This window comes from Microtus oregoni, unplaced genomic scaffold (genome assembly GCF_018167655.1).
Source record: "Microtus oregoni isolate MIOR12 unplaced genomic scaffold, Mior012 000004F_ref0000308, whole genome shotgun sequence".
Classification (NCBI taxonomy): Eukaryota; Metazoa; Chordata; class Mammalia; order Rodentia; family Cricetidae; genus Microtus; species Microtus oregoni.
The window spans coordinates 35090001-35115211 of record NW_024543063.1 but is presented as its reverse complement, the minus strand read 5'-3'; the positions used below and the strand labels follow the sequence as shown (position 1 = coordinate 35115211).

Genomic DNA, 25211 nt, shown 5'->3' with positions numbered 1-25211 from the left:
AGTGTACAATATCTTCAACATTAGGGTCTTACCGCTAAGCTCTGGTGGGCAACCAAGACCAGTGGCAGGACCATTGGGACTTAGTTGGCCAACAGCTCACAGAAAGGTGTTCCATGCCTGGCATCACACCGGGATTTTTATTTTACATGCATGGCTTCTGGAGGGGAGGGCGGGGAGTATTCTTCAACCATGGAATATAGCATATCACTCCACTCTCTTTGACCTTCATAAATATCTATAAGATAAATACCACATGCCTTTCTCATAAGCAGATTGTAGAATGTGTGTGTGTCTCTGTGTGTGTGTGTCTCTTTGTGCATGCGTGTGTCTCTGTGTGTGTGTTGGATGAATAAAAGATGATGACGAGAAAGAAAGTATGAATACAAATGAATTTACTTAAAGAAACCTCAGGCTGTCAAGGAGAGTTTAGAATTCGTGTCAAGATTCTTTTCCCTATTCCTCCTTTTTTTTGCATTGAACTACCTAGAATAAGGGTCAGAAAACTTTTTCTGCACAGAGACAGTTAATAAATACTTTCAGCTCTGTGAGCCTTGCAGGCTCTTTTGTAACAATTTGGATCTGCTGTTCCCTAGCCTGAGCAGTCACAGGAAGCATGGGGGCAGCTGCATTCCTGCACTCCATCTGCAAAGAGGCAGTAGGTAGGAGATGGCTCAGAGACTGGAGCGTGCTGACCTCTTTGATTATGTGTTGATACTTTATATCTTCATGATACTGTTTTAATTTCTAAAAGCTAGAAAAAAATTATTTGCATGTTGTATCTGTGCATGTGAGTGCAGTGTCTACAGAGGCCAGAAGAGGTCGCTGGATCCCCTGGAGCTGAAGTTGAAGGTTTTGAGCCACCATGGGGGTGCTGGGAATCAAACTCAGGTCCACTGCAAGAGCAGCACCCACTCCTAAACCACTGAGCCATCTCTCCAGCTCAACTTCCTAGGACTATATTTTCTCCCCACAATCCCAGCCACCTCTCTTCCCATCATTGTCTCACAGAAGACTCTGAAACACAGCTGAGCTGACACCTCACTTAGGAAACTTTCCTTGACCTACAAAACGGAAAGAGACACACTCTCTACATTAGTGAGTTAAGCATGGCTTATGTTGCCACGTGCCATTCATCCTTTCCAAATAATCCCATAAATCTGCTCACTCCCACTTGAACAGAGATTGACTGAAGTCCACAAGATGCTTCTTTAAAAAAAAAATGTCACCATCACCAGATATATGAAAAACGCGGTGTAAACACTAGACCGAGACAAAAGACAGGAACAAGGATGTGTGCCGAATGGGGTCTTCTCCTTGCACAAGTACTGAGGCAAGCAAACGAAAGATTGAAATAAACGGGGTTCACTGAACAGAAACAAGACAGAGAGTCAGCATCAAGAAGGAAGCCCATGGGAGAATGTGAGCTCCAGCTTTCTCAGCCCTCACCCCAGAACGTGACATCTACTCTTCTCAATTAGAATTTCCACCAGGTAACAACTGAAGAATTACATTGGTCTTTCTGGAAACATTTTAGTAGAAGTTATCTCTCCCAACAAGCAGTATGCCTACCCTGATTTACCACATTAAGAAGTCCCCTCTCTTTGGGGCTAGTCCTGGGGTGGGTGATAGGAGCCACCAGTATCTCAAGGACAAGAGAACCTTCAGGCTCCTGCAGCTGTGTTCAGAACCACAGACCATGTCCAGTGGTGGGTTTGTTCGCCTCTGGATGTGTTTGGAGAGTCTGGGGATGGGCTATTCCATGGGTGTGTCTCCTACAACCACTGTAGCTCAGAAGAGAGCAGTGTTGGGCATGCTGTGGTCCCATAGCTCTCAGCCCCTGCACTCGACAGTGACAGCTAGTCCAGTGAGGCCGGGGATCGCCATCTTGATGGCAGGCGAGGTTGCACTGCCACACTGGGTGTTGGGGATGCATGGGAAAGGGATGTGGGGGTCAAAGGTCTGACTTTCGCTAACACTTTAATTCTAAGCTGTCTAGGACACTTGAGAAAGTTGAGTGGCTGTTAGGCAGGAGAGGTCTGGGTGAGTACATGATGAAGCCAAATGTGGGCTTCGTTCTAAATAGGGCTGTCTCGACTGCTGGCTCAGCAAAGAGCCCATTCCCCAATCTGATGCAAGGGCATCTGGCCAAAAGAGAGAAGATGATACAATCTGGGTTGAAATCCAAAAGAATCTAACAGCAGGGGTCTGATCATGCTGCAGTCATGACTGACTGCTTAAGGCAATTTTTTTTTTTTTGTTCACAAATGAAAAATCAGAGGAGAGATGCTGAGCTAGGGTTCTAAGAATGGCAGGGAGGGATTTATGTAAGAAATATGAGTCTATTCTGGGAACTTGGATTGCCTCATTTATAAAGGCAGGGACAGATGGGATCACTTCGGTGGGAAGGAATCTGTATTACGTTCTACTTGCATTATTTGCCTTCGTTTAAATATTCTTATTAGTAATATGTGTGTCAGAACAAAAGCATTTGCTATCAATCATCACCAAACAATGAGTAATCCCGCATAGACGCGGTCTACGTATTTTTGACAGTTACAGCAACAGCAGCGCTGGAGTTGGTCTCTTCCCTTGAAGAGGAAGAAAGACGTTTGTGTTGAATTCTTAATGCTTTGCTTTGGGGGCCAGGTCCCCCTCGAAGACTTTCTAAAGGCCTCGTTTCTCTTCTGTCTATGGAACTGTCCTCTAGGGAGGTAAAAAAAACTTCCTGACAAAATGAGAACTCCTTAGCGGCTTCTTTGTTTGTTTGTTACATTTCTGGAAAATACACTCTGGTGTTCCTGCGTGCTACTGAAGCAAAGCTTACATTGTTGTCCTTGGGAGCCTCTTTTGTAGCAGACATCAAATGACTGCATCGTGGCTGTGTCCTACTTAGCTTTAAATGTCCACTTGACATTGCCTAGGGTCATCTGAGAGGAAAGCCTGTGTTGGAGGGATTGCAGAAGATTAGATTGGCTTGTGGGTGTGTCTGGGAAGGGCCCTCTGGAGTGCTAACAGATGTAGGAGTGACCACCCCATGGTGGACGTCGCCATTCCCAGGTTGTCCGTCATCCTGGGCTTTCTGAGAAAGCTTTCTAGGCATTAGGCTGTGGGTGAACCAGCGAACAGTATTCCTCTGTGGTTTATCCGAAGCTCCTGCTCTGACTTCCCCGCAGCGATTGTGAGCTGAAATAAACCCTGTCCTCCCTTAAGTTGCTTTTGTTGTCGTGTTTATCACAGCATTGGAATGGAAGTAGAACCAGAGCCAGGGAGAGGCAGCAGGGTAAGGGCTGGATCACGAGAAGCAGTGACTATTCCAAATCAAACCTTCCCTTCGAGAAAAAGGGGATAGCATGAATGTAACGGGTAAGGGAGCTATGCAAACCTATGGAGACTATGTCAAGTGAGGGCACAGCACACACAAAGGTCCTGAAAAGACAGCTATCATAGCAACTTGGAAGAACACCAAGAGTGTGTGGTGGGACCACATTGCAAAGATGCATCCAGGAAAAAATCTGGTAAAACCTACGGGGATGTCCGAAAACTGGAGATAAGAGTGCTATTCAAATTTTAAAAGCTAAGTTTGGAATCTGAGGGGCATGGGTAAGAGCAGGGGACACTTAAAAGACAGTTGCCTGAGCAGGAGGTGGCAGTTTGTCCAAGAGGGAGACCCACGGATAGTGAACAATGGCCAGTTTTAGCATAGGGTTTAAATTTCTAGCTAGGATCGGATAATGGGCAGGAGGTGTGGGAAGAAGACACACAGCCTGTAGGCTTCTTCAGCTCTAATTGCACCAAAATGTACTAGAGAGCTGGCTTGGGATTCACTCAAGCAAAGACGACATCTTAGACATATTTAAGGAAGCAGGGCAGTAGCTGGAGATATGGCTCAGCAGCTAACAAGTGCTGCCCTTACAGAGGACCAGAGACAAGTGCACAGCACCCATGGGGGGAAGGGAGGTCCACAATCTGTCACTCCAACCCCGGGGGGATCTAGTGCCTTCTTCTGACCTCCACTGGCACTGGATGCATGGGGGAGGTCATGCATGCACATGTACACACACACACACACACACACACACACACACACACACACACATACACACAGAGATTTAAAAAACATAAAGAAAGAAGCCACATAAAAGAGCAGAGAGACTGGTGCTGGTGAAGTCCTGATTACTTACGTTGCTCATTATCACAAAATTCTTTTTTACAATAAACAAGTTCACGGAGATCGCGTGCCCACGTCCTGAAAAGATCACAGCATGTTTTTAAAATGTCCTTATTCATTCTTTGAAAACTTCACATGAGTTTGTCATGACCTTTAATCTTACCCATCCCCCATCACTTCTAAATCCCTCAGTCCCTCTCCCTCCTAATTTCATGTGTTGTTCTCATTGCTGTTAGTCCCCGGAGTCAAGTAAGTGCCGACCATATGTAAGTGGATGTGGGGTGACCATCTGGGCCATGAGCAACCCGCCAGCAGCCACATCCCCATAGAAAAATGACTCCCTTCCCAGCCACTGCCGTTGACTCTTTAGCTTGACTCTGAAGTTAATGTGCTCCCATAATAGAAAATCTAGAAGGAGGAGAGAGACAAAGAAAGATCGCATACAGCAAACCGGTCGCTGTAACACTGTCTCGACACAGGTCTTAGCGGCACAATGCCTATTTTGCAAAACTCGCATCTTTTCGTACGTCCTATTTTTCAGTCATAATTTGTTTCCTATATAAAATAGTCCACTTGCATTATTAATGTTAATTCCATGCCAGAAATACATTTTGTTTCCTCTGAAGTGTTTCTGCAGGATGATGCTCCACTTTTATTAGTTCCGAAGTTCTTCCATGAGTCTCCACCTGGAGCATGGAGTGTTTATACTTTTCCTGTTTTTATACAAGCTGGAAATGAGTGTGTTACTGTGGTGTGTGTGTGTCTGTCTGTCACTCTGTGTGTGTGTGTCTGTCTGCCTCTCTCCCTCTCTCTCTCTCTCTCTCACACACACACACGTGTGTGCGTGCACACACACACAGAGGTATGTAGGTGTGAGCACACTCTCCCTTGCCACACACATTAGGCTTTATTTTTGAAAATGAAATCCTCAAATCTGTACTGCCTCTTGAGAGTTTACATTTCAGAAAGGTGTCTTCATTTTTCATTACATTTGTTACATTTATTTGTTTGTGTGTATTTGTGTGTGCACACATATGTTCAGGTGCCGTGCCATATATGTGGACATATATAGGATAACTTTGTGAACTGATCCTCTCTGATACCCACCATCCTGGGTATCAAACTCAATCCATAGGCTTGGGGACAAACTCCTTTACCTGCCGAGACATAGCCATGACCTACAAAGGTGTTTTGCCACCAGCAGTCATGAGAATTTGTTTTCTCCTGAGTTTGTCAAGTAGACTGCTTGGCTTTTTCTTATTATTTTGGCAATTTTATAAGGAAAACAGATTTCATTTCATTTTTTATAATTTTTTGTCTTTTTGTTCTGTTGTTTCGCTAATAGTTATTCTTCCCTTATTGCTTTTTTTTTTAATCCAGCTTTTTGTAAATTCAAAATAAACCAGGGTTTATTTGACACAAACATATCCTCAGCCATCTACCCAGTCTTCTGTTTGCTTTCTCTTGGTATTTTAGCTTATAAAAACTTTCATTCAAGTTCCTTAATCTATCAATAATTCACAGAGTAAATTACGCTTATGATTATAACTCAGAAAGGTCTTCTTTGCTCTGTTTCATAAATATTCAGTGGCTCTTTACCCTCTCGGTGCCTTAATCTACCCACTTGGATAATGCTTTCAGTTTTAATATGCTAACCTTCATTTTTGGTGAGTACGATGCTTGATAAATTTTATACTTCACAAGTTGACTTTTAATGTGCAAACTTTAGAGTGCTGGGAGCTGGAGGGATGGCCCAGCCGTCAAGGTGCTTGCTGCCCTTGCAGCGGTCCTGAGTTCAGTTCTCAGCACCCGTATTGGGTTCCTCACAACCACCTGTAACTCAAGCCCCAGGGCGTCTGAGGCCCTCTTATGACTCCTGCAGGAGCTGCACTCACACAGGTTTGCACATGCGTCTATTTTTTTTAAATCTTTAAATAAAGTAAAACTTTCACTTCCATTATTCTACATTCTGCTTAGAATTTGAGAAAAATACAAATAAAAATTAAATCCCCCCAATGCTTTTCCTGTGGCTTTGCTTTCCAACGTATTATATTTCTTGTCTTTGCACAAAAATCTCCTTAACCCTTGTACACGGTTCTAATGGGCCTGGCATAATTCCATCATCCGTGATTTATGTAAATTCTACTCAAGCCAATTAAAATTTCCAGCCTGTGTCCCCTCTGGAGGTACAGGAGTATTTACTGTGACTTCACCTCGCTGCTTAAATAAAATTATTTTGAATATCTGCATTGACTTCTTCTGCATAATTAAAGTTACTTCAAAAATTAAATGAAAAAAATGCCCTCAAAATCCGGTGTGGTTGTGAGCATGCATATACATAAGGAAAAGGTGTTCTCTTTGTAGCTAAAAGAGGAATTCACTTGGAGAATGGAATTTTTTCCATTGACATCGGAAGCACCAGAGCTCTGAATAGGGAGCCTCTCCAATGCTTCTGGTAATAGGATCGAGATCTTTAATTAATAACATAACAAGTATGAAATTCCCAGCTCCTTTTTGCAGGTGAACCGTGAGTATCACAGCCTCCAGGGGAGAGAGACTTACACAGTCACATAAACAAAAGCAGAGGCAGGCTACAAAAGGCTCAAAGCGCTTGTCCCTGGAAACTCTTCAGGACTTGTTCATAGCGCATCCGTTCATGGAAGTAACTTCTGGGTGTCAGAGAGAAACCTGCACTGTTTAATAGGAGAGAATTTCAAGAGGAGAAGGGGTGACACATAGCACTGAGCAGACAATACTTCATCCCTGTTAGCCGTTGTCTAAATAAAGATCTATGGGGGATGAAAGATTCCCTAGGAAGACTGTGTGGGGATGACTGCGCTCCCCTTTCAGGTTGAGGAACCCCCCCTCCCCGAATCCCACATACACACAGACACAGAAGCTAGGTACTGCTTCTTGGAACTCATTGGCTGCCACAGGGATCTTGATCTCAGGTGTGATCCTGGTATATGTTACTGAAGCCCAAAAAGTACACACGCCAAGGTCACTTCCCCTTGACAGACAGGCCTGTGTCTGGCATTCCTTCTGAGTCCAGCATTGTGCTAAATTCCTGTATCCCTCTCTTTCTCTAATAATAACACACAGAGAGGTCTTCCGAACGCCGTTTGTTGTGTGCACAAACTGAGACCCAGGGAACCAGCTACTTACTCGAGGAAGAGAACAGTGTGGCCCAGTTTACCTAACATGGCTTCAGCCAGTGCCTGTTGTTTGGGCATAATTATTAATAGTATCTACTTTCATGCTACAACATAGTCTGGTTTGAACAATAAATTATGTGGACACTGTATTAATTTCCTATTGCTGCCTTCCGTAACAGATTGCTCAGAACCCTGTGCATTTATTATCACGCTGTTTTGTGGGTTGAGCATTGCACATGGTTGTGGCAAGGGTGCATCTAGGTGTCTACAGGTCTATATGCACACATGTGAGCTCTGCACACATGTGTGAAAATAGACCTGTAGACACCCTATTGAGTTTCAGGAGGCTGCCCACAATCACTGGGTGATAGTCCTATCCTCCATATCCAAAGCCGCCAATGGCAGGTCAAGTCCCCACTACATCACTGTGACCTTCTAGTCTCCCTCCTTCCTGGACACCCTGAGATTACATATGATCCAGTAATATCCAGGTAAAACTCTATTTTAGGTGAGCTGACCTCCTATCTTCATAGCTGACCACTATACTATGAAATCTAACATATCACTAGGTCCCAGAGATTAGCATATGTCGGTTTTTACAAGGGGTTGAAAGAGAAAATTGAGATCAGAAACCCCCTTCTTAGTCCAGGTCACTTGTGTAGATGTCCTGGTGGGAAGAAGCCTGAGAATTAAAGACAAAACTCAATGGAAAGTGTCACTTGGTGCTTAGTTTGTTCAAAACACTTGATTGATGAAGTTCTACCATGCAGTAGAATACCTGTCTTCAAGATGTCTATGGTCTAATGAGACCAGGAGCCTATGCTATAGATAGATAGATAGATAGATAGATAGATAGATAGATAGATACATACATACATACATACATACTACATACATACATATATAGATGATACATAGATAGATAGATAGATAGATAGATAGATAGATAAAGATAGATACATGGGTAAATACATAGATACATAGATGATAGACAGATAGATGATAGAAGATGATAGGCCATGATATTAGATAGACAGATAAATAAATACAATATATAGATAGATAATAGATAGATAGATAGATAGATGTAGATAAATAGATGTATTATGTGCAGACATATATATATATATATATATGTCTGTGTACAGAACATCTGCTTTTTACAAAAAAGTCTTTAACAAATAACTTGATGCCAATGTAATATGAGATATTAAGCACCATGTATGAATGGTAGGCACCAGTACAAAAAGCATGGCCAATTTAAGTGCCATGTTTACAAACTAAGTTAGACTCAGTCTTATCATTTTCTTGTTTATCACAGCAAACACAGAATCCCAGGTCATTTCTTAAGTCTCTGAGCAGCCCTCAACCTCCAGGGATCGCCTCGTAAATAAAGAACACAGCACTCTTTAAAAAAAAAATCTGTGGGCTAATTTCCAAGGGAGCTTTGTGGAATTTTTCTCTTGCATAAGCTCTGAATAACTGCAAGGTTCTAGAGACAAACTTACAAGCTCCGTTTCAGGGTAAAAATACAAAGCCGAGATGCCATTGGCATCTACACCATCACATCAGTGGCTCTCGCCTTTTCTTCTCCTGGGGGGTGGGGGTGGGAAATCCAACATCTTATTTTTCTAAATAGATGTGTTGATTTGTGTATATATGTGCCTTCATGTGGGTACCCTTAGGGAGAAAATGAAGGTATCAAATCCCCAGGAGCTAGAGTTACTAGCGAGGTGGTCGTGAGCTGCCTGACATGGATGTTTGGAACTGAACTGGGGTCCTCTGGAACAGCAGTATGTGCTCTTAACCTCTGAGCCATTTCTCCAGCCCTCATATCAAGGGGTTTTTTTTTATTTTTTTATTTTTTAGTTTTTATTTATTTATTTATTAAAGATTTCTGTCTCTTCCCCGACTCCACCTCCTATATCCCTCCCCCTCCCCCAACCAACTCCCCCTCTCTCATCAGCCTGAAGAGCAGTCAGGGTTCCCTGCCCTGTGGGAAGTCCAGACCTCCCACCTCCATCCAGGTCTAGTAAGGTGAGCATCAAAACAGTCTAGGCTCCCACAGAGCCAGTACATGCAGTAGGATCAAAACCCAGTGCCATTGTTCTTGACTTCTCAGCAGTCCTCATTGTCCGCTATGTTCAGTGAGTCCGGTTTTATCCCATGCTTTTTTTCAGACCCAGTCCAGCTGGCCTTGGTAAGTTCCGGATAGAACATCCCCATTGTCTCAGTGTGTGGGTGCACCCCCTCGCGGTCCTGAGTTCCTTGCTCATGCTCTCTCTCCTTCTGCTCCTGATTTGGACCTTGGGGTTTCAGTCCGGTGCTCCAATGTGGGACTCTGTCTCTGTCTCCTTTCATCGCCTGATGAAGGTTAATATCCAGGAGGATGACTATATGTTTGTCTTTGGGTTCACCTTCTTATTTAGCTTCTCTAGGATCACGAATTATAGGCTCAATGTCCTTTATTTATGGTTAGAAACCAAATATGAGTGAGTACATCCCATGTTCCTCTTTTTGGGTCTGGCTTACCTCACTCAGGATAGTGTTTTCTATTTCCGTCTATTTGCATGCAAAATTCAAGAAGTCATTGTTTTTTACTGCTGAGTAGTACTCTAATATGTATATATTCCATACTTTCTTCATCCATTCTTCCATTGAAGGGCATCTAGGTTGTTTCCAGGTTCTGGCTATTACAAACAATGCTGCTATGAACATAGTTGAGTATATACTTTTGTTGTATGATAGGGCCTCTCTTGGGTATATTCCCAAGAGTGGTATTGCTGGGTTGAGGGGTAGGTTGATCCCGAATTTTTTGAGAAACCACCACATATCAAGGTTTTATGTGGCAACACACATACACATAGAGAGAGGGGGAGAGGAGAAAGGGAGAGGGAAAGAGAGAGAGAATTCTCTCCAGACTTACCTGGAGATGCCAGACCTTGTCCCTGTGTTCACCCACAATGAACCTGCAGAGATCCTAGTGTGGTCCCTGATTTGTTAGTACACTGTGCTACAAAAGAAGGCAAAGAACGAGGCCACTTTTGTTAAGATCTTTGAGTTCGTTCAAGTAGACGTTCCCAAAGACGTGGTCCACAGATGGCATCAATCCTGGCATCCTAGTCGGAAAATGTGCCACAAGGAGGAGATACAGATAGAAAACGTTCCCTGGGGCAACAGGGTCTTATCTGCACAGGGAAACTGAGTCTCGCTGTGTCAGAGCTGCAGCCAGTATAAGATCATCATTTATTATGACTGGAAATAAACCTTTGTGCTCAACTCACTGATACCCGGGCATGTACTACAGCATCTCAAAAAAAAAAAAAAAAGTCATTAACTGTGTGTGTCTGTGTTTTTCATTTGAATACTCTGCCCAAAGCAAATCAGTATCATCAGAGTTGAGAAAAGGTCACTGGCGTGCTCCCTGGGTCGTTTCTCTTCAAAATGACTCACCAGGGCATTGACTGCACGTGGCGCTGTGCCTCTGACTCCATTGATCCAAGCGTCTCTTCCGGGACTTGAGGCAGCCCACGCTACAAAGGACACTGTCTTTTAAGGCCCGGCTCTTCATCTTGGCCTTGTAGCAGCGGATTTGTTCCTCATTGTGTGTAAGATCACAGTGTCAGATTCCGTGTCTTTTCATGGGGGGAGATGAGAAGATGAGCCAAATGCAGGCCACTATGTTAACGGTTTGTTGTTGTGCCGGAAGCCAACAACTTGCGTGTGCTTTGTAATTTGGTTTCATTATGCGTTCGCTTTGGGTTTTGTTTGTAAGGGAGCCTTGTGAATGCATCATACAGAGAGCATCTCAGTCATTACAGGGCATTGGTTAATTAAAGAGTCGTTGGCTCGCATATCAAGGCATTACTGGTTCACAATCTCTAGTAGACATCCCCCACACACACTCACTTTCCCCCAGATGGAAGGAAGTAGAGGAGCTGGGTACCAGGAAAGATGTTTAAGGGGACTTTACCCTGGTGGCCTTCCCCAGTCCTCTCCTTCCACTCTCAGAGGCTATAACTCGCAGCCTAGTGAACCCGCACCATACCCTCTGAAGCAGCATTCATGAACACGGTGACTCCACACCCCTGCACCCAGCTACCAAACCCCTCTGAGCTGGAGCATGTATCACACAGTCTTTTTGTCAGTCTCCCTTGGGATAATGCATCTTCGCTCCAGAAATTTCAGGGGTGACCCTTGTGGTGTCACATTTCATGTATCCACTTAGGTCATTTGATTTTTATGTTTATAATTTAACTTTTGTCTTCTTTTAAGAAAATTCTGTGGCTCTGTGACTGGGGGAAAATGGCTCAGTCAGCCAGGTGCCTCTTGGAAGCATGAGGTCCTGCGCTTGTTTCTATTTGTTGTGTTGTTTTGTTTCGATTTAGACAGGACCTCACCTTGTAGCCCTGATTTGCCTGGAACTCACTCTGTAAACCAGGCTGTCATCGAACCTCCAGATATCTGCCTGCCTCTATCTCACCAGAGCTGGTCTAAAGGCATGCGGAACCTGAATTTGATCTAAGGACTCATATAGAAAAACTGGGCTCTGTTGATATACTTAATCCCAGGGCTAGGGAGGTGGAGAGAACCCTGGGATTGACACGTTAGCTAGCTAGTCTAACTACATGAGTGAGGCGGAGGCCAGTGAGGGACCCTATTTCATAAAAGATGAACAACTCACAAAGAACAACATCCCAGGCTAAACATCCCTGGGGGTAGTGTGGGGCACAGAGCTGAATTGCTGTGGTAACGTGCCCAGCCTGTGCTCTGTGGCAGGGGGTCATGTGCACACACTGGAGTACAGGGGTCGGCACAGAGCTGAGCTGCCTGCTGTGGTAACATGCCCAACCCGTGCTCTGTGGCAGAGGGCTATGCAATACACAGAGACTCATTGTGCTAGTAGCAAGACTATGCATGCTTACTGTGCTCCCAAATCCTTGGGAGGCAGAAGCAGGCGACTCTCTATGAGTTCAAGGCTAGCCTGGTCTACAGAGTGAGTTCCAGTACAGCTGGGGCTATACAGAGAAACCCTGTCTTAAAAAACCAAAATAAATAAATAAAGGCAACACCAAATAATTGTTAATTCCCTTCTTTAAAAAAGTAAGCTGTCAGTTTAATATGCTTTGATATTGTTTACCACTGGGGCTTGTGTCAGTCAATTAAGACTGTCAACCAGCCCCAGGCTCTTGGACTCAGACTGAGTGTCAGCCTCCTGTGCCAGAGTTGGGGGAAAAGGACAGATGGCCAAAGCTGAGGCCAACACTTTCGACTCCGGTCTCTTAAAGAGAAACCACCTCTTGGGGAGAGAGCTTTATGCTAACAATGTTGTCTTAGGCCTCAGATCCAGGCATTCACTAACCAAGCGTCTCCACCATGCCCCTGTGCTTGGGAGCGGGCCGAGGTCAACATGGAGAGGCATACATGTGTGGGGATTCCGTGCTGTGACAAGTATTCCATCCAGGAGAGGGCAAAGCAGGGGCAGACTAGTCTGTAGGAACTGAAGGATAGTCATGGACTCTAGGCTGAAGAGGAGATGAATAGACCTGAAACTGGGCAGCCCGGCTTGGGAGGTGTGTTTTCTATGACACCTGTGCCTCACAAGTATGCTGAGGTGGAGGAGCTGAAAGGGCTCATGTAGTTGGTTGGGAAGGAACAAGAGGACTTGCTTGTGGTGCAGAAGGAAGACAATGACCCTGTAAAGCCTCTATTATGCCTTTGGGGGTCTCAGGGTCACCTCCCCTGCCTGCTAAGACTGGACTGAATGAATTTACACATAAAACACTCACACCAACCCTAAGAGAGGCTGAAGACAAACCCTTGAACATCGAAGTAATATTTGGGTGATCATAATCACTCAGGCCTGTAATTCCATTCAGGCAAGTCCAGGTCAGTCTGAGTTGCAGAGAAAAACTCTGTCAAAAAAAAAAAAAAAAAAAAAAATTCAAGCAAGCCAAAGCCATAAAGGGCTGCTGGCATTATTTCCCTAGGGCAGCCAAGTTGTGGCTTCCCACCATGGCCCAGCTGTCCATAGCTGTCCATTCTTCTGCAGGCGGGCTCAGCCCTGCAGCTTTGCAAAGGTGGTAGGTGGGGGTGGGGACGCTTCCCTGTGCCTTCTTCTTTCTCACTTTGTTGCTGAGTCTCAAACACAGCCACTCGAATCTGTCACGTGACTCACAGGAAACAAACAGGGTTTCAGCTTTCCGAGGGAGGGTTTGTGTGTTCGAGGCATCTCACTCAGGAGGGGAGACGGAAGGCAATAGCATCTCTCAGCATTGATTTTTCTGACACTGCCAGCCCCTCTGGAATGTGAGCACCGTGGTGTCCTTCAGAAAGGCCGTATGTGCTCGCTATGGTCTGGCCCTAACGTGAGAAGGGCGAGGGAAACTCACAAGGATGTCAGGTTTTATGTGGGAATGTGTACATGAGTGTGACACACACATGTGTACATGTGGTGGTCAAAGGTCGATGCTGTGTGTCTTCCTCAGCCACTCTCATCAATTGTCTGAGACCGGGTGTGTGATCCTTGGTCTTAGCTGTCAACTCCACACAACTTAGAATTGCTTGGGAAGAGAGGATCGATGAGGAATTATCTAAATCAGGTTGGCTTGTAGACATATCTATGGATAATTGTGTTTATTACATTAACTGATGAGGGAAGAACACCCCACACACTGTGGGTGGCACCATTCCCCAGGAAGGGGATCCTGGACTGTACAAGTAAGGAAGGTGAGTTAAACACTAGTGTGCACGCATCAATTCATAGTTTCCTGATTGTGTGTGTGCTGTGACCAACTCTCTCAAGTGCCTACACCTGTGGCTTCCCAGGTACAATGGATGGAAACCTAGGCTGAAAGCTGAGATGAAATCTTTCTCCCCTAAGTTGACTTGCGGGGGGGGGGGGTGGAATTCATCTCAGTGACAGGAAACGAAGACATAAAGTCCCCAAGTGAGCCTGGCATTCACAGATGTGGCTTCCTGCCTTTGCCTCCTCTTTGTTGAGATTGTAGACACTTGGTACTGTGCTCTGGTTTAATGGGGTTCTGGTGATCTGAATTCAGGTTCCTCTGTTACTGACTGAGCCTTGTCTCCCAAACCTCAACTTTGAAACAGTGTTTCTTTCCTATTGTACCTCATTTGAGTGCAGTGTTAGGAGGCTTTGTCCATTTGAATTTTTCCTAAACTTACCCGCCCAAGAAATCAAGTGGATATAGGAACATGTGTACAAATGTGTGTGTGTGTGTGTGTGTGTGTGTGTGTGTGTGTTAACACAGAGGATATGATACCACTAAAGAAAAATAGAAAATAATCCCTTTGCCCATGTAGGCTGGGTTTCATCTGATACCCACATTTGCAAATCACATAGGTAAGATCATCATGTTTATCTTGTCTGCTTCACTGATCTGTAAAAAAACTCACCACCACCAATAACAACAAAAAAAAGAATTGAGAGTCTTGGTGAAGGGACTCCATGACCAGGGTACATGGTGATCCCCTCTGAAGGGGATGTATTAGAAAACTAAAATCTTACTGCTGTTACGGAGAGAAACCAAGGCCTGGTTCAGCACAGCTAATGGAACTGTGGCAATAACAATGCCCTGGGAATGCCATGCTATGGTACTCTGCTTCCAGTCCAGCAACACCGCTGAGTCCGTATGTTGCTTTCTTGACTGAGATCTGGAAGGACTTCCCTTTGGAAGCTCTTCATGGATCTGTGAGGTCTCTGACTATTTAAGGTGGACAGGACCCCTGAGGTCACAGCAGAGCCCTGCCCACACAAGCCCTCTTACCCAAAGGATGCCTCTAGATGTGGAATTGACCTAAGTTTCTCCTCGGCATGACCACTGAAGCTGTGGGTTCCCTCAGTTCATGGTGCTTCATCTATTGTTTCTATTAGTGTAATGTTCCTTTTAAGGATAATGATGTTGGAAAAACCAGCAGCGTAAGCACGCTTTCCCAACTAGGGTGAATTGCAGTTGTGTGTGTCTGTGTGTCTGTGTGTGTGTCTGTGTTTAAATTTCTTTGCAGATTTGATGATTTAATTGTGGATTTTCCAAGGGGTGTTGTGACACATGGTGATCTCTGCCTTTTATTGTAAACATTTTACTTTCTGTTCTCATCCTGGTGACAACTCATGGAAACTAGAGTTCGAATATCACCAAAGGCTTATAAAATGACTGATAAAGCATACTGTCTGTGGGGAACTTTGTTTTGATATCTTTTTTTAAATAATGGTTTCTTTCCCAATCTCTTTGCTCATCCAGCTGTTTGTGGAGACCACCGATGTCAGTGGCAAAACTCTGGAGGGACCAGTGCCCTTGGAAGTCATCGTGATCGATCAGAACGACAACAGACCCATCTTTCGGGAAGGTCCTTACATTGGCCACGTCATGGAAGGGTCACCCACAGGTAAGTCTTACTGACTGGACATCAACATGATGGCCCTAAAAGTGGCACATTATCATCTTTGGGGATTCCTACTGGTTGTCGTGAAACGACACTAATGTTTCTCTGGATTCTAGCAAGAGTTGGAAACATCATACTCAGAACATAACTGGGGGGCTGTGAACTATGGAAATGCATTTCCTTGTCTGCAGGGGTGGTGCTCCATCCAGGACTCCGACGCCTGGTTAGTGTTGGGCACTGTGTGAATAGTTCACACGCAGTGTAAGAGATGAAGGCATAACTGTCGCCCCATGGAGTTTTGATGAGAACGGCTGTCCTCCACATAAATTGCTCTGTGAATCCTTTTCATAATTGCCTTTCAAGAAGAACAATGTTGGTGTGACAGGCTGGACCTTTTTCCTTTTCCTTAGAAGATTCTTGGAGAGACCGCTTTTGTCTTCAGTCAAAGGGCTGAAGGCAAGACATTCCTCTCTCTTTCTCTCTCTCTCTGGAAATACATGTAGCTACTGTCCTGAAAATGACTCCAGGATGCCTCGGGGCCTCCTGTTTCTTTCACCATGTTTAACCTGTCAGGGAAAGACTTAGAATTTAGAGCCCCCAGAACATCCTAATTAAAGTTTCCAGTGTCCAGCAGAAGACACCTATGAGCATCACGCTGTGAAAGCGGAGAAGAAAGGAGAAAGTGATCGCTGTTAGAGTCGGCTTTGATTTTAAGCTTTAAGACACATTTGGGTGAAAAAATAAAAGTCCCTTGTTAAGGGTGTCCCTGGTGCTGGTTCTGAGGTTTTGACTACACAATGAGCAAAATAGTCAATCAGCAAGCCATAGAGAAGCCAGGAGCCAGCTTGGGCTGCTGCTCTCCCTTTGTTGAATTGATGGGATCTATCAATGACATGTAGATACTGGAGACTTTGGAAGTGTTGCCATGGTAACCTCCCCAGACTACCAGGTGAATAATCATATGCAAGATGCCTCAAACCTCCCTTTAGCTCCACAAGCATGGTCCCCGTGGTCTCCATCACGTCCCCCCGAAAGAGCAGTAGCAGACATCCCCCCTCCCAGATTTGAATGTGTTCTCATACAAATGATGAAGGCAAATTCGCTGTGTGTTTCCCAAGGTGTTATCGGGGAAAAATGGGGTAGAGGAGTGGTATCAAGGCCCCAGGGTGCAGGTGAAGGTAAGTCAGACCACTTCAGGGCATGTCAGCCTCCTGGCACCTCTCCAGGGGTTGTTTTTTGATGGAGAGGGGACTTCTGATGAGAGAGTCCCTGGACTTTGATTGTGATGTTTACAGAAATCTACTTTAAGGAGCTGAGGGGCAGACCAGGTCAGCAAGATGGATGGAGAAAGCTATTAAGGAGGCCAGAGTGTGAGCACAGCAAAGAATGATTCCTTCTTCCCGTGTGCGGTCCCCAGACCCTGAGTGTGAGCGACTGGAATACGGATGGGCTGAAAGCAACATGAACCCAGCATTAAAGCCCATGGTGCATCAGGGGGCTGTGAGCATGCCCCATCTCTATATCGTACGTGTATGTGATGAGATGAGGGCCAATCTTCCTCCCACAGCCGTGTCCTTCCGTAAAGTTTAGGAGCATTTCAGGTGCTATTGCTTTATATACTTGTCATATTTTCAGGGAAAAAATTGAATCCTTTATGCACATTGAATTTCTTAATGCACAAAGCTATTTGGTTAGGGGCAGACACATCTCCAGGAAACATAAACCAGCCCACACTTCGCTCTGTGGTTGATATTATCCAGTAAAATGCATAAGATTAGGACGGCTGGTGGGATGGATGCCTCTGTGGGTGCAGAATGGTCCTGGTCACTGTCTTCCTTTTTTCAGCAGACTCTAGGTTTAACTCTAGAGCAGTCATGGGAAGGAACCGGTGAGATTTGGTGTCAAGAGGTAGATATTGGGGGGCAGAGGAGACATTCTTAATGCATGACTCCAGAGATTCAGTAGCACCCAGTAAAAAACTTACAGAGTGAACAATCTCAGGGTTTTGAGATGGTGGGTGACGTTCCAACCTCCTCTAACCCTCTTCCCCCTGAGACCCCTTTCAAATTACATATACCGTATGTTCTTTGTTTCCTGATTGGTTAGACAAGTGATTGCTTCTCCTGTGTTTATAATTCCCTGGTCCTTTATTGACTATTCCTCAATCACTCTCCACCTTATAGTTTTTGAGGCAGAGTCTCTCACTGAGCCTGGAGACAGAAGTTTCTGCTATGCTGGCTGGTCAGCAAGTCCTGGGATCCCCCTGCCACCACTTCCTCAATGCTGGGATTGCCGATATACACTCCCATGCCCAGATTTTCATGCCGCTGGGGATGCAGCACAGGTCTTCAGGCTGTGTGTCAAGACTTTACTAACCAAGCCATCACTCTAGTCCCAGTCCCTCTATTTTCAGTTGTCCCATAAACTTGACAATATAAACAGCCACTGGACTCTCCATCATTGAGCTGAGTTCTCATTGTGTGCTGGAGGATGTAGATACAATACACTCCCCCATCCCCCTCCCGCGCGCCACCCACTAGCCTTTTCCTACCCTGAGAGCTGGATCCAGCAATCCTCATCTCACAGATGATGAGAAAACCAAGAGTCAAAAGAGTATCCATGTCCTGAGCTGTGATCTGCAAGCTCCCCCACATGTACCATTCTGGAGTTGGCTACCGTCTTCCCAAAGGCCAGGAGGACCATGGGGAAATTTGGACGATGATGCTTTGTTTTGATGAGAGGTTTCTCTTCTTGTTTCACCTCTGTCGTGACAAAGCATCCTGACCAAAAGCAAGCTAGGGGCTTGATTTGTCTTCATTTCCAGGTTACAGTCCAATGTTGCAGAGAAGTCTCAGCTGCAGGAGCCTGTGACCATTGGCCACACCCATTGTCAAGAGAAGAAAAAAATGAATGAATGAATGAATGAATGAATGAATGCTCTCATACTGCCTGCTTGTTTTTTGTTTTCAGCTAGCTAGCTTTCTTCCCTCTTACACGGTTCAGGACCCAAACCATGCAATAGTATCCATCTTCCTACCTCGGTAGCCATCAAGACAGTCTCCCACAGACATGTCTGCAGGCTAACCTGATCTAGACATTTCCCCAGCCGAGGCTCTCTTCTCAAGTGGCCCTAGGTTGTGGTAAGTTGACAAGTAAACCTAACCATCACAGTCACCAGCCCCAGCTCAGTCGGGGGTCTATGGTCAACAGAATCTGCATGTGTGTACAACAGTCCTCGTCCATGTTTGCACCTCATATGGGCCTGAGATCCATGAGACACTCAGCTTGTGGGTCTCATCTGCTCTGATGGTAGAGCTAGACTCTAAGCAGGTCTGGATGGAGGCATGTTTGTGTTAGTGCAGTTCTGTCCAGTGGACCAATTCAGCTCCTAATGGAAAGTGAACAGGCATCCTGATCAAAAACTAGGCTCCCTGAAACCTTTTGACTTATTGTGAGCCTTCTGAGGAAGGCTCTGGGGGAAACAGGGGGAGATATTGAGACCCTTGTTAGTAATATCAATACTTTCTTCTAAGCCCATCTACCTAGGGCCAGTGGCCTGGGGTGTGGTCTACATAACTTCGTAGAGCCTAGTGCTCTGAAGAGACCCTTCTTGTCACCTCTCCTGTCACCAACATCTTAGGCTTTTAATCATTGATGAACAAGGGGTACCGCTATCATTTCACACCCAACTCCATACATAATGCACTTGGTTTTGGTAGCAGCCTTATACCTTAGTATGGGGTTCAATGCCTTCCATTCAGTTTCTTAACAAGGTGAGACAGGCAAGTCACTGAACCTTCTAGAAGCCTCAACTGTCTTGTCTGTGAGATGGAGTGGGACGGAACAGTAGCTAGTTGGGAGTCTGTAGGTGGAGATTAAATGAGACAGCAGGTTGTATCCGGTACTTAGACCATAACAAATGCTCAGAAGATGTTGGTGTGCTCGTAATACTGATATTATTCTTGATGCGCTGACATTGTTCCCTTCAGCAAAGTTAAAGCAAAGAGACGCATTGTTGGTATGAAGGAGAATCCATCTCCCAACGAGCCAGGCATCAGTGCCACGTCCCTGTGTACCCAGCTGCCATCGTTATCCATCCATCACAGAGGAAGGTCACCTGTATTTATCTGCAGGTACAGACAGGAGACTGCTCCCAGCTGCTCAGCACTAACTCCAGGGTATTATTCTGGGGAATCACTCCTGATGCAGGGACATCAGCAGAGAATGATGGCTTTTCTAGTTCTTTTCATAGTTACAGTGTTGATTTATGGGACCTGCATCCAGGCTGTGGCCATTCCACCAGCCAGCCAGGCCCCAAGACTCACCAAGGCAGAAAACAGGGCTAGGACCTCAGGATTCCCCAGAGGATGCCTGTGCTGGGACCCTGAGCACCCTGCTGACACCAATGCACACGTTTTGTCTCTGCTGATCTTCTGAGTGCTGTTGTAAAGGGCTGACTCATGAGCAACCACCAGGGCTTCCCCTAGCATACTCTAAGGTGGGGGGGGGGGAGTCAAGGGCAAGTGTGGACCGCAGGGGAGGGAAGCTCAGGAGAGGGATATCAGCCAGTGCAAGAGGTATGGAGAGGCTGTCGGGGTGGGCGCGTGGAGCTTAAGCCTCTGGGGAAGGGGTAGGAAAAGACATCAACCCCCATGAGAATTAATCTCGTAAAGGGACAAGAGAACTAAGATGTCCCCCATTCAACCTGCACATCTAAGGGCAATGAAAACCGTCTCTAGGAGAACTTTAGCTTCCAGGACTTTTGATCAGCTATGAAGAAGGCAACCTGGGATATAAGCTTTCAGGCAGCCTTCCAGCAAGACATAGGAGCTCCTCATGGGGCTGGCCTTAGCTACCCTAAATGGAAGCTGGCAGAACAGCACTCCATCATGGGCCTTGATAGGCATCAGGGGACACGAGTTATGTAAAGACTGTCTGTATCCAGTCCATGTATCTACCATGTTGGTCACATTCAGCTTCCCTTCAGGTGGGGATATGGCCCACAGACACACATGAGTCAGGAGGACCAGTGTCTAGGCGCTGCACTCACCATTCTCCATGCTGTAGAAAGGCCAGATCATTAGCTGACCTCCTGACAACGCCGTGACTCCCACACTGCCTTGTTCCCTGCTTTCCACTTCCCCTCCAATATGTTCCCCAAACATCCCAAATGCGCCAACATATACTAAACTCTGGGGGCATCATAATAAGGGGGCAGACTTTGTTCTTCCCCACTGGCATTCACAGCCATGTAAGAAAACAGCAATGGAGAAAAAAAATGAACTGAAATTGTGGCCAGTGCTACCCCAGAGCCAGACAGGATATTTAACACAGGAGCAGCTGAACCTCTTCTTACACGGAGGGAGACTCTGCCAAGAGGTGATGGAAGCAGAGAGATGCCCCCTGCTCATTTTCTTCCCAGGTTCTTCCCAGTATGGTCTGTCTAATTTTAAAAGGAATCTGACCAGGCCAGACATGGGGGAAACAGCTATCCGTTGACCTTTGGGGCAATTGTCCACGCTGAGAGGTCAACTTGGCTCAGCAGCAAAGCGGCTTGAACTAAGTAGAGTTGGCCATGATGCTAATGGTTGCTATTTGGTACCCAGCTCAGCCTAAGGATGGCTATGATGCTGGGAACTGCTGTTTAATTCCTAGCTCAGTATAAAATCCCCATGTAGTCAGACTGGTGGTAGTAAAGCCTCTTTGGTGGTGCCCTCTTTTCCCATGGCAGTTTCTCTTCACTGGTATCTCAGACATTCAAATCATGTTCTCCCTCATTATCTTCTGCCCCAGCCAATCTCACAGTTTCCAGAGTATTTGGCCACAGCCACCTTGCAGCGTTTTCTTAAATACAAAGTTTTAAAGTTGTAAACTTTCTTTCAACATCTTTAAGTGAACAACTTCATTCCATCAAGTCACCACGTAGAGAGAACCATCTGCATCAGCTGGCTTCTAGGTTCCTTCTGGGCATCTCCACACAGTGAAAGGCAGGTACATGGGTCAACAGAAGCGAGACTCCACCTAGGCACAGGCAAGCCACTGTCTCTAGTCCACCTTTGCCAATCAGTGAATGCCTAGTTGGTCCCTATGGCAAGCAGCCAGTGTCTGGTATGTTGTCATCTAGTTGGCCAGCCCCCTGTTGGTCAAAGCTGTGGCTCTCTTCTTGGCCCTCATCAGCATTCTGCAGACCAGTGTTCACTGACTCGTCCCCACCCACTTTTGTGGCAATTTATATAGGGTGGGAATCAGATTGGCATGATGGAGGATAAGCCTTATTACATTTTGATCCATGTTTAGGCACTTCTTGTAATCACAGGGTTTTTAGTCTATATCTCAGCTAAGCTCGGGAATTAGGAGATAATCGTTTCTCTTTTCACAAATATACATACTGATGAAAATTTTCATTTATGTGTTTCTCTGGACTTTACTCAACAGCAGCGAGGTTTTGTGTTGGGGTCTTTATCTGCACTGGAGCAGGATGGGGCTGTCTCAGCGTGGCCTTCTTCCTGGGTTTTGAGGTAAAGGAAGAAGGTCACAGTTGCTGTTGCTTGCCTGTCTCCTCAAGTCACAGCCAGAGCCTTGGCAGAGGATTGAGTCTCAGGAAGAATGTCATGAGCATATCATTTGAGTACAGTTGGTCATAAAAGAATGTTATCAAAGAGTTGTATAATCCAATCAGAGGCTACTTCCCAAAGGCAAAATTTCAGGAATAAATGGTATGAAAAGTGATTATCTGAACCTTTATCACTCTTGAATCTTCTTGGTCATTCAAGAAATAGAATCTTGGGGCTGGAGAGATAGCTCAGAAGTTAAGAATGCTGGCAGTTTTTCCAGATGACCCAGAGGAGCCAGGTTCAATTCCCAGCACCCACATCGTAGCTCACAACTTTCTGTAACTCCAGTGTCAGGGCATCTGACTCTCTCACACAAACACACATGCAGGCAAAGCATCAATACATTTAAATAAAAATAAATCTTTTTTTATAAAAAAAAAAAGAAGGAAATAGAACCTCTTCGGTGACTCTTCACTCTGTGTGGCCCCAGACAACAAATGTGTCTCACAATCTCGGAGCCAAGTCCATTAACTCCTCGGTGTGATTTCCAGGGTCTTCACTCTTACATACTCAGCCCACTCTAGTGGACACCATTGGATGTAAGAGGATTCCATCCTGTTGGATCACTGGAGCATTGAGGCTGCCAGAGGCTCTAGTGAGAGCAGAGGAATGGTTGGACCCCTTGGTCTTGTAGAAGGGTGTCCAGCCATTGCGCATGTCACCCTAATAGGCACAGCTTCGAACCCTATCCCTTCCATTCCATGTACAACCAACCCTCTTACCAACTGAATATGCACATGGGATTGGAGGTTTTCAGAGGCAGGCCTCACCTTGCTTCCTGCATCCGCTCCTCTTGACCTTGTCTTTGGTCCTGGGTCAGCCTGGATGCTGCCTCTCCTCTGCCAGTCATCCATGTTTATGCTCTTCAGGAAATCCTTAGAGTTCCTGGTGACCTGGAGAGACGTGGCTCTAATGCTCCTGCCAATGACTTCCTTCATAAAGTAAACATATAGTAGCCCTGCTCATTAAACTTCTGAAGTTATTTTGGACTCAAGAGAAAAACTCCTTTTCCATCGCTCATCAACATTTGAAGGCGGGAAGGATTTGTGACATCGAGGATTTGAAGTTAAAACTGCAATCTAACTCACTTGGTTAATAAAAAAAAATAGAACACGGATTGGGTAAAGAAGCATCAATACTCTCAGAAGCATAGTAATCATTCTAAAGCCATGTGAAGGAATGGATCCAACAGAAACTTCCAGTCACTGTGGCTACTCTGTGATGGCTGAACAAGTCCTTGAGTTGTTGTGGGCCAATGTGTGCCAGAAAATGCCCCGGAGTTTGTCCTCTATGCCTGACTCTGGACATACAGGGGAAAGTCAGAGCATCAAATCCATTATTGATAACTTCAGAGACACTGACTTCACAGCAGTTCCTACAGACAAGTCCTTCAGCAGCTTCCTATTGGTCAACTGCTCTAAGCCAGGTCATGTGGAAGGTGTTAAGGACATAGAAATGACCCAGACTAGGTCTCTGCTTTTAAGACATTTATGAGTCTGAGGAGATGGCTGGGGAAAAGCTCCGTTGGCAAAGCTCTTGCCTTGCAAGCTTAAGGACCTAATTTTGATGCATGGAACCTGCTTTTAAAAAAAAAAAAAAAAAGACAATCATTTGGAAAGATTACTCAGTGGTTAAGAGCACTGGCTGCTCTTCTAGAGGATCTGGGTTTCAGTTCCTAGCATCCACATGATGGTTCACAACCATCTGTAACTCCAGTTCAGTGACCTCCGCTGGACTCTATGGCCACTACATGCATATAGCACATATACAGACATGCATGTAGGCAAATATCCATTCATATAAAATAAAATGGAAAAAAACAGTCATAGTGGTATGCACTTACAATCCCAGCACTTAGTAGGTGGAGACAGGCAGATCCTCAGAGCTTGCTGGATAGACAGCTGAGCTTACTGAGTTCCAGGCCGATGAGAGACCCCTGTCTTAAGAAAGATAGATGGAATCTATATTCACCACTTTTTTGCTGCTGTGATAAGACACCATGACCAAGGTAACTTATGGAAGAAGGAGTCTATTTGTTCTCATGGTTCCAGGGGATTAGGGTCCATGATGGCAGAATGGAGGCATGCACCAAGCGGCAGGCTTGGCAGCAGAAACAGGAAGCTGAGAACTCACATCTTGAACCACAGCACAAATTAGAGCACCTCGTCATGGCAGGAGGAGACTTTTCAACTCTCCAAGCCCATCTCCCCTCCTCCTCCAGCAAGACTACGCCCCCAACTCTGCCCAAACAGCACCACCAATTGGGATCTAAGTATTCAAGCATCTGAGCCTAGGAGGGACATTATTATTCAAACTACCTGAAGAACAACGTGGGCTTGATTGTCCTCCATATGTCTAGACACCCACGCACATGTACACCTAAATGCACACACCTCTTGCGATTTTCTGGGAGATGAAAGTTAACCAGCAATTAAATGAGCAGAAAGGATGACGTAAGCCCTACAGGTGAAACGGAAAAAAAATTAATATGGTGCGATGATCATGAAGTTTGATGAGGTGACATTGAACCTGAAGATGGTGAAAGAAAGAAGGGTGATCCAGGAAGAGCATCCAAGGAATAGCAAAGACCTGAGTGGTGAGAGAAGTGTCCGGAGAATTCTAGGAGACAGACAAGTCCACAGTCACTGTGAACAGAAGTCAGCAAATACAAAGCAGATCTGTCTCATTCTTGTTTTATTTTAAGTAAGGTTTTATGAGACCACAGACATATTTATCTATGTATTGACTGCATTCAGGCCACTGGCTGATGTAGATAATTGGACCCAGATTATACATCCTACAAAGACTAAAGTGTGTACTAGCTGATCTTGCAAAAAAAAAAAAAAAAAAAAAAAAAGGTTTGTAGGT

General features: G+C 45.3%; 1 protein-coding gene across 1 annotated transcript in view; it reads left to right on the top strand.

The window, feature by feature from the left end:
* Positions 1–25211, top strand: part of Cdh13 (cadherin 13) — a 949947-nt gene that overhangs the window by 615848 nt on the left and 308888 nt on the right. The window contains exon 6 of the mRNA XM_041650745.1: positions 15588–15732. Within this exon, the coding sequence (XP_041506679.1) occupies positions 15588–15732 (145 nt within the window). The remainder of the gene's footprint in view (positions 1–15587; positions 15733–25211) is intronic.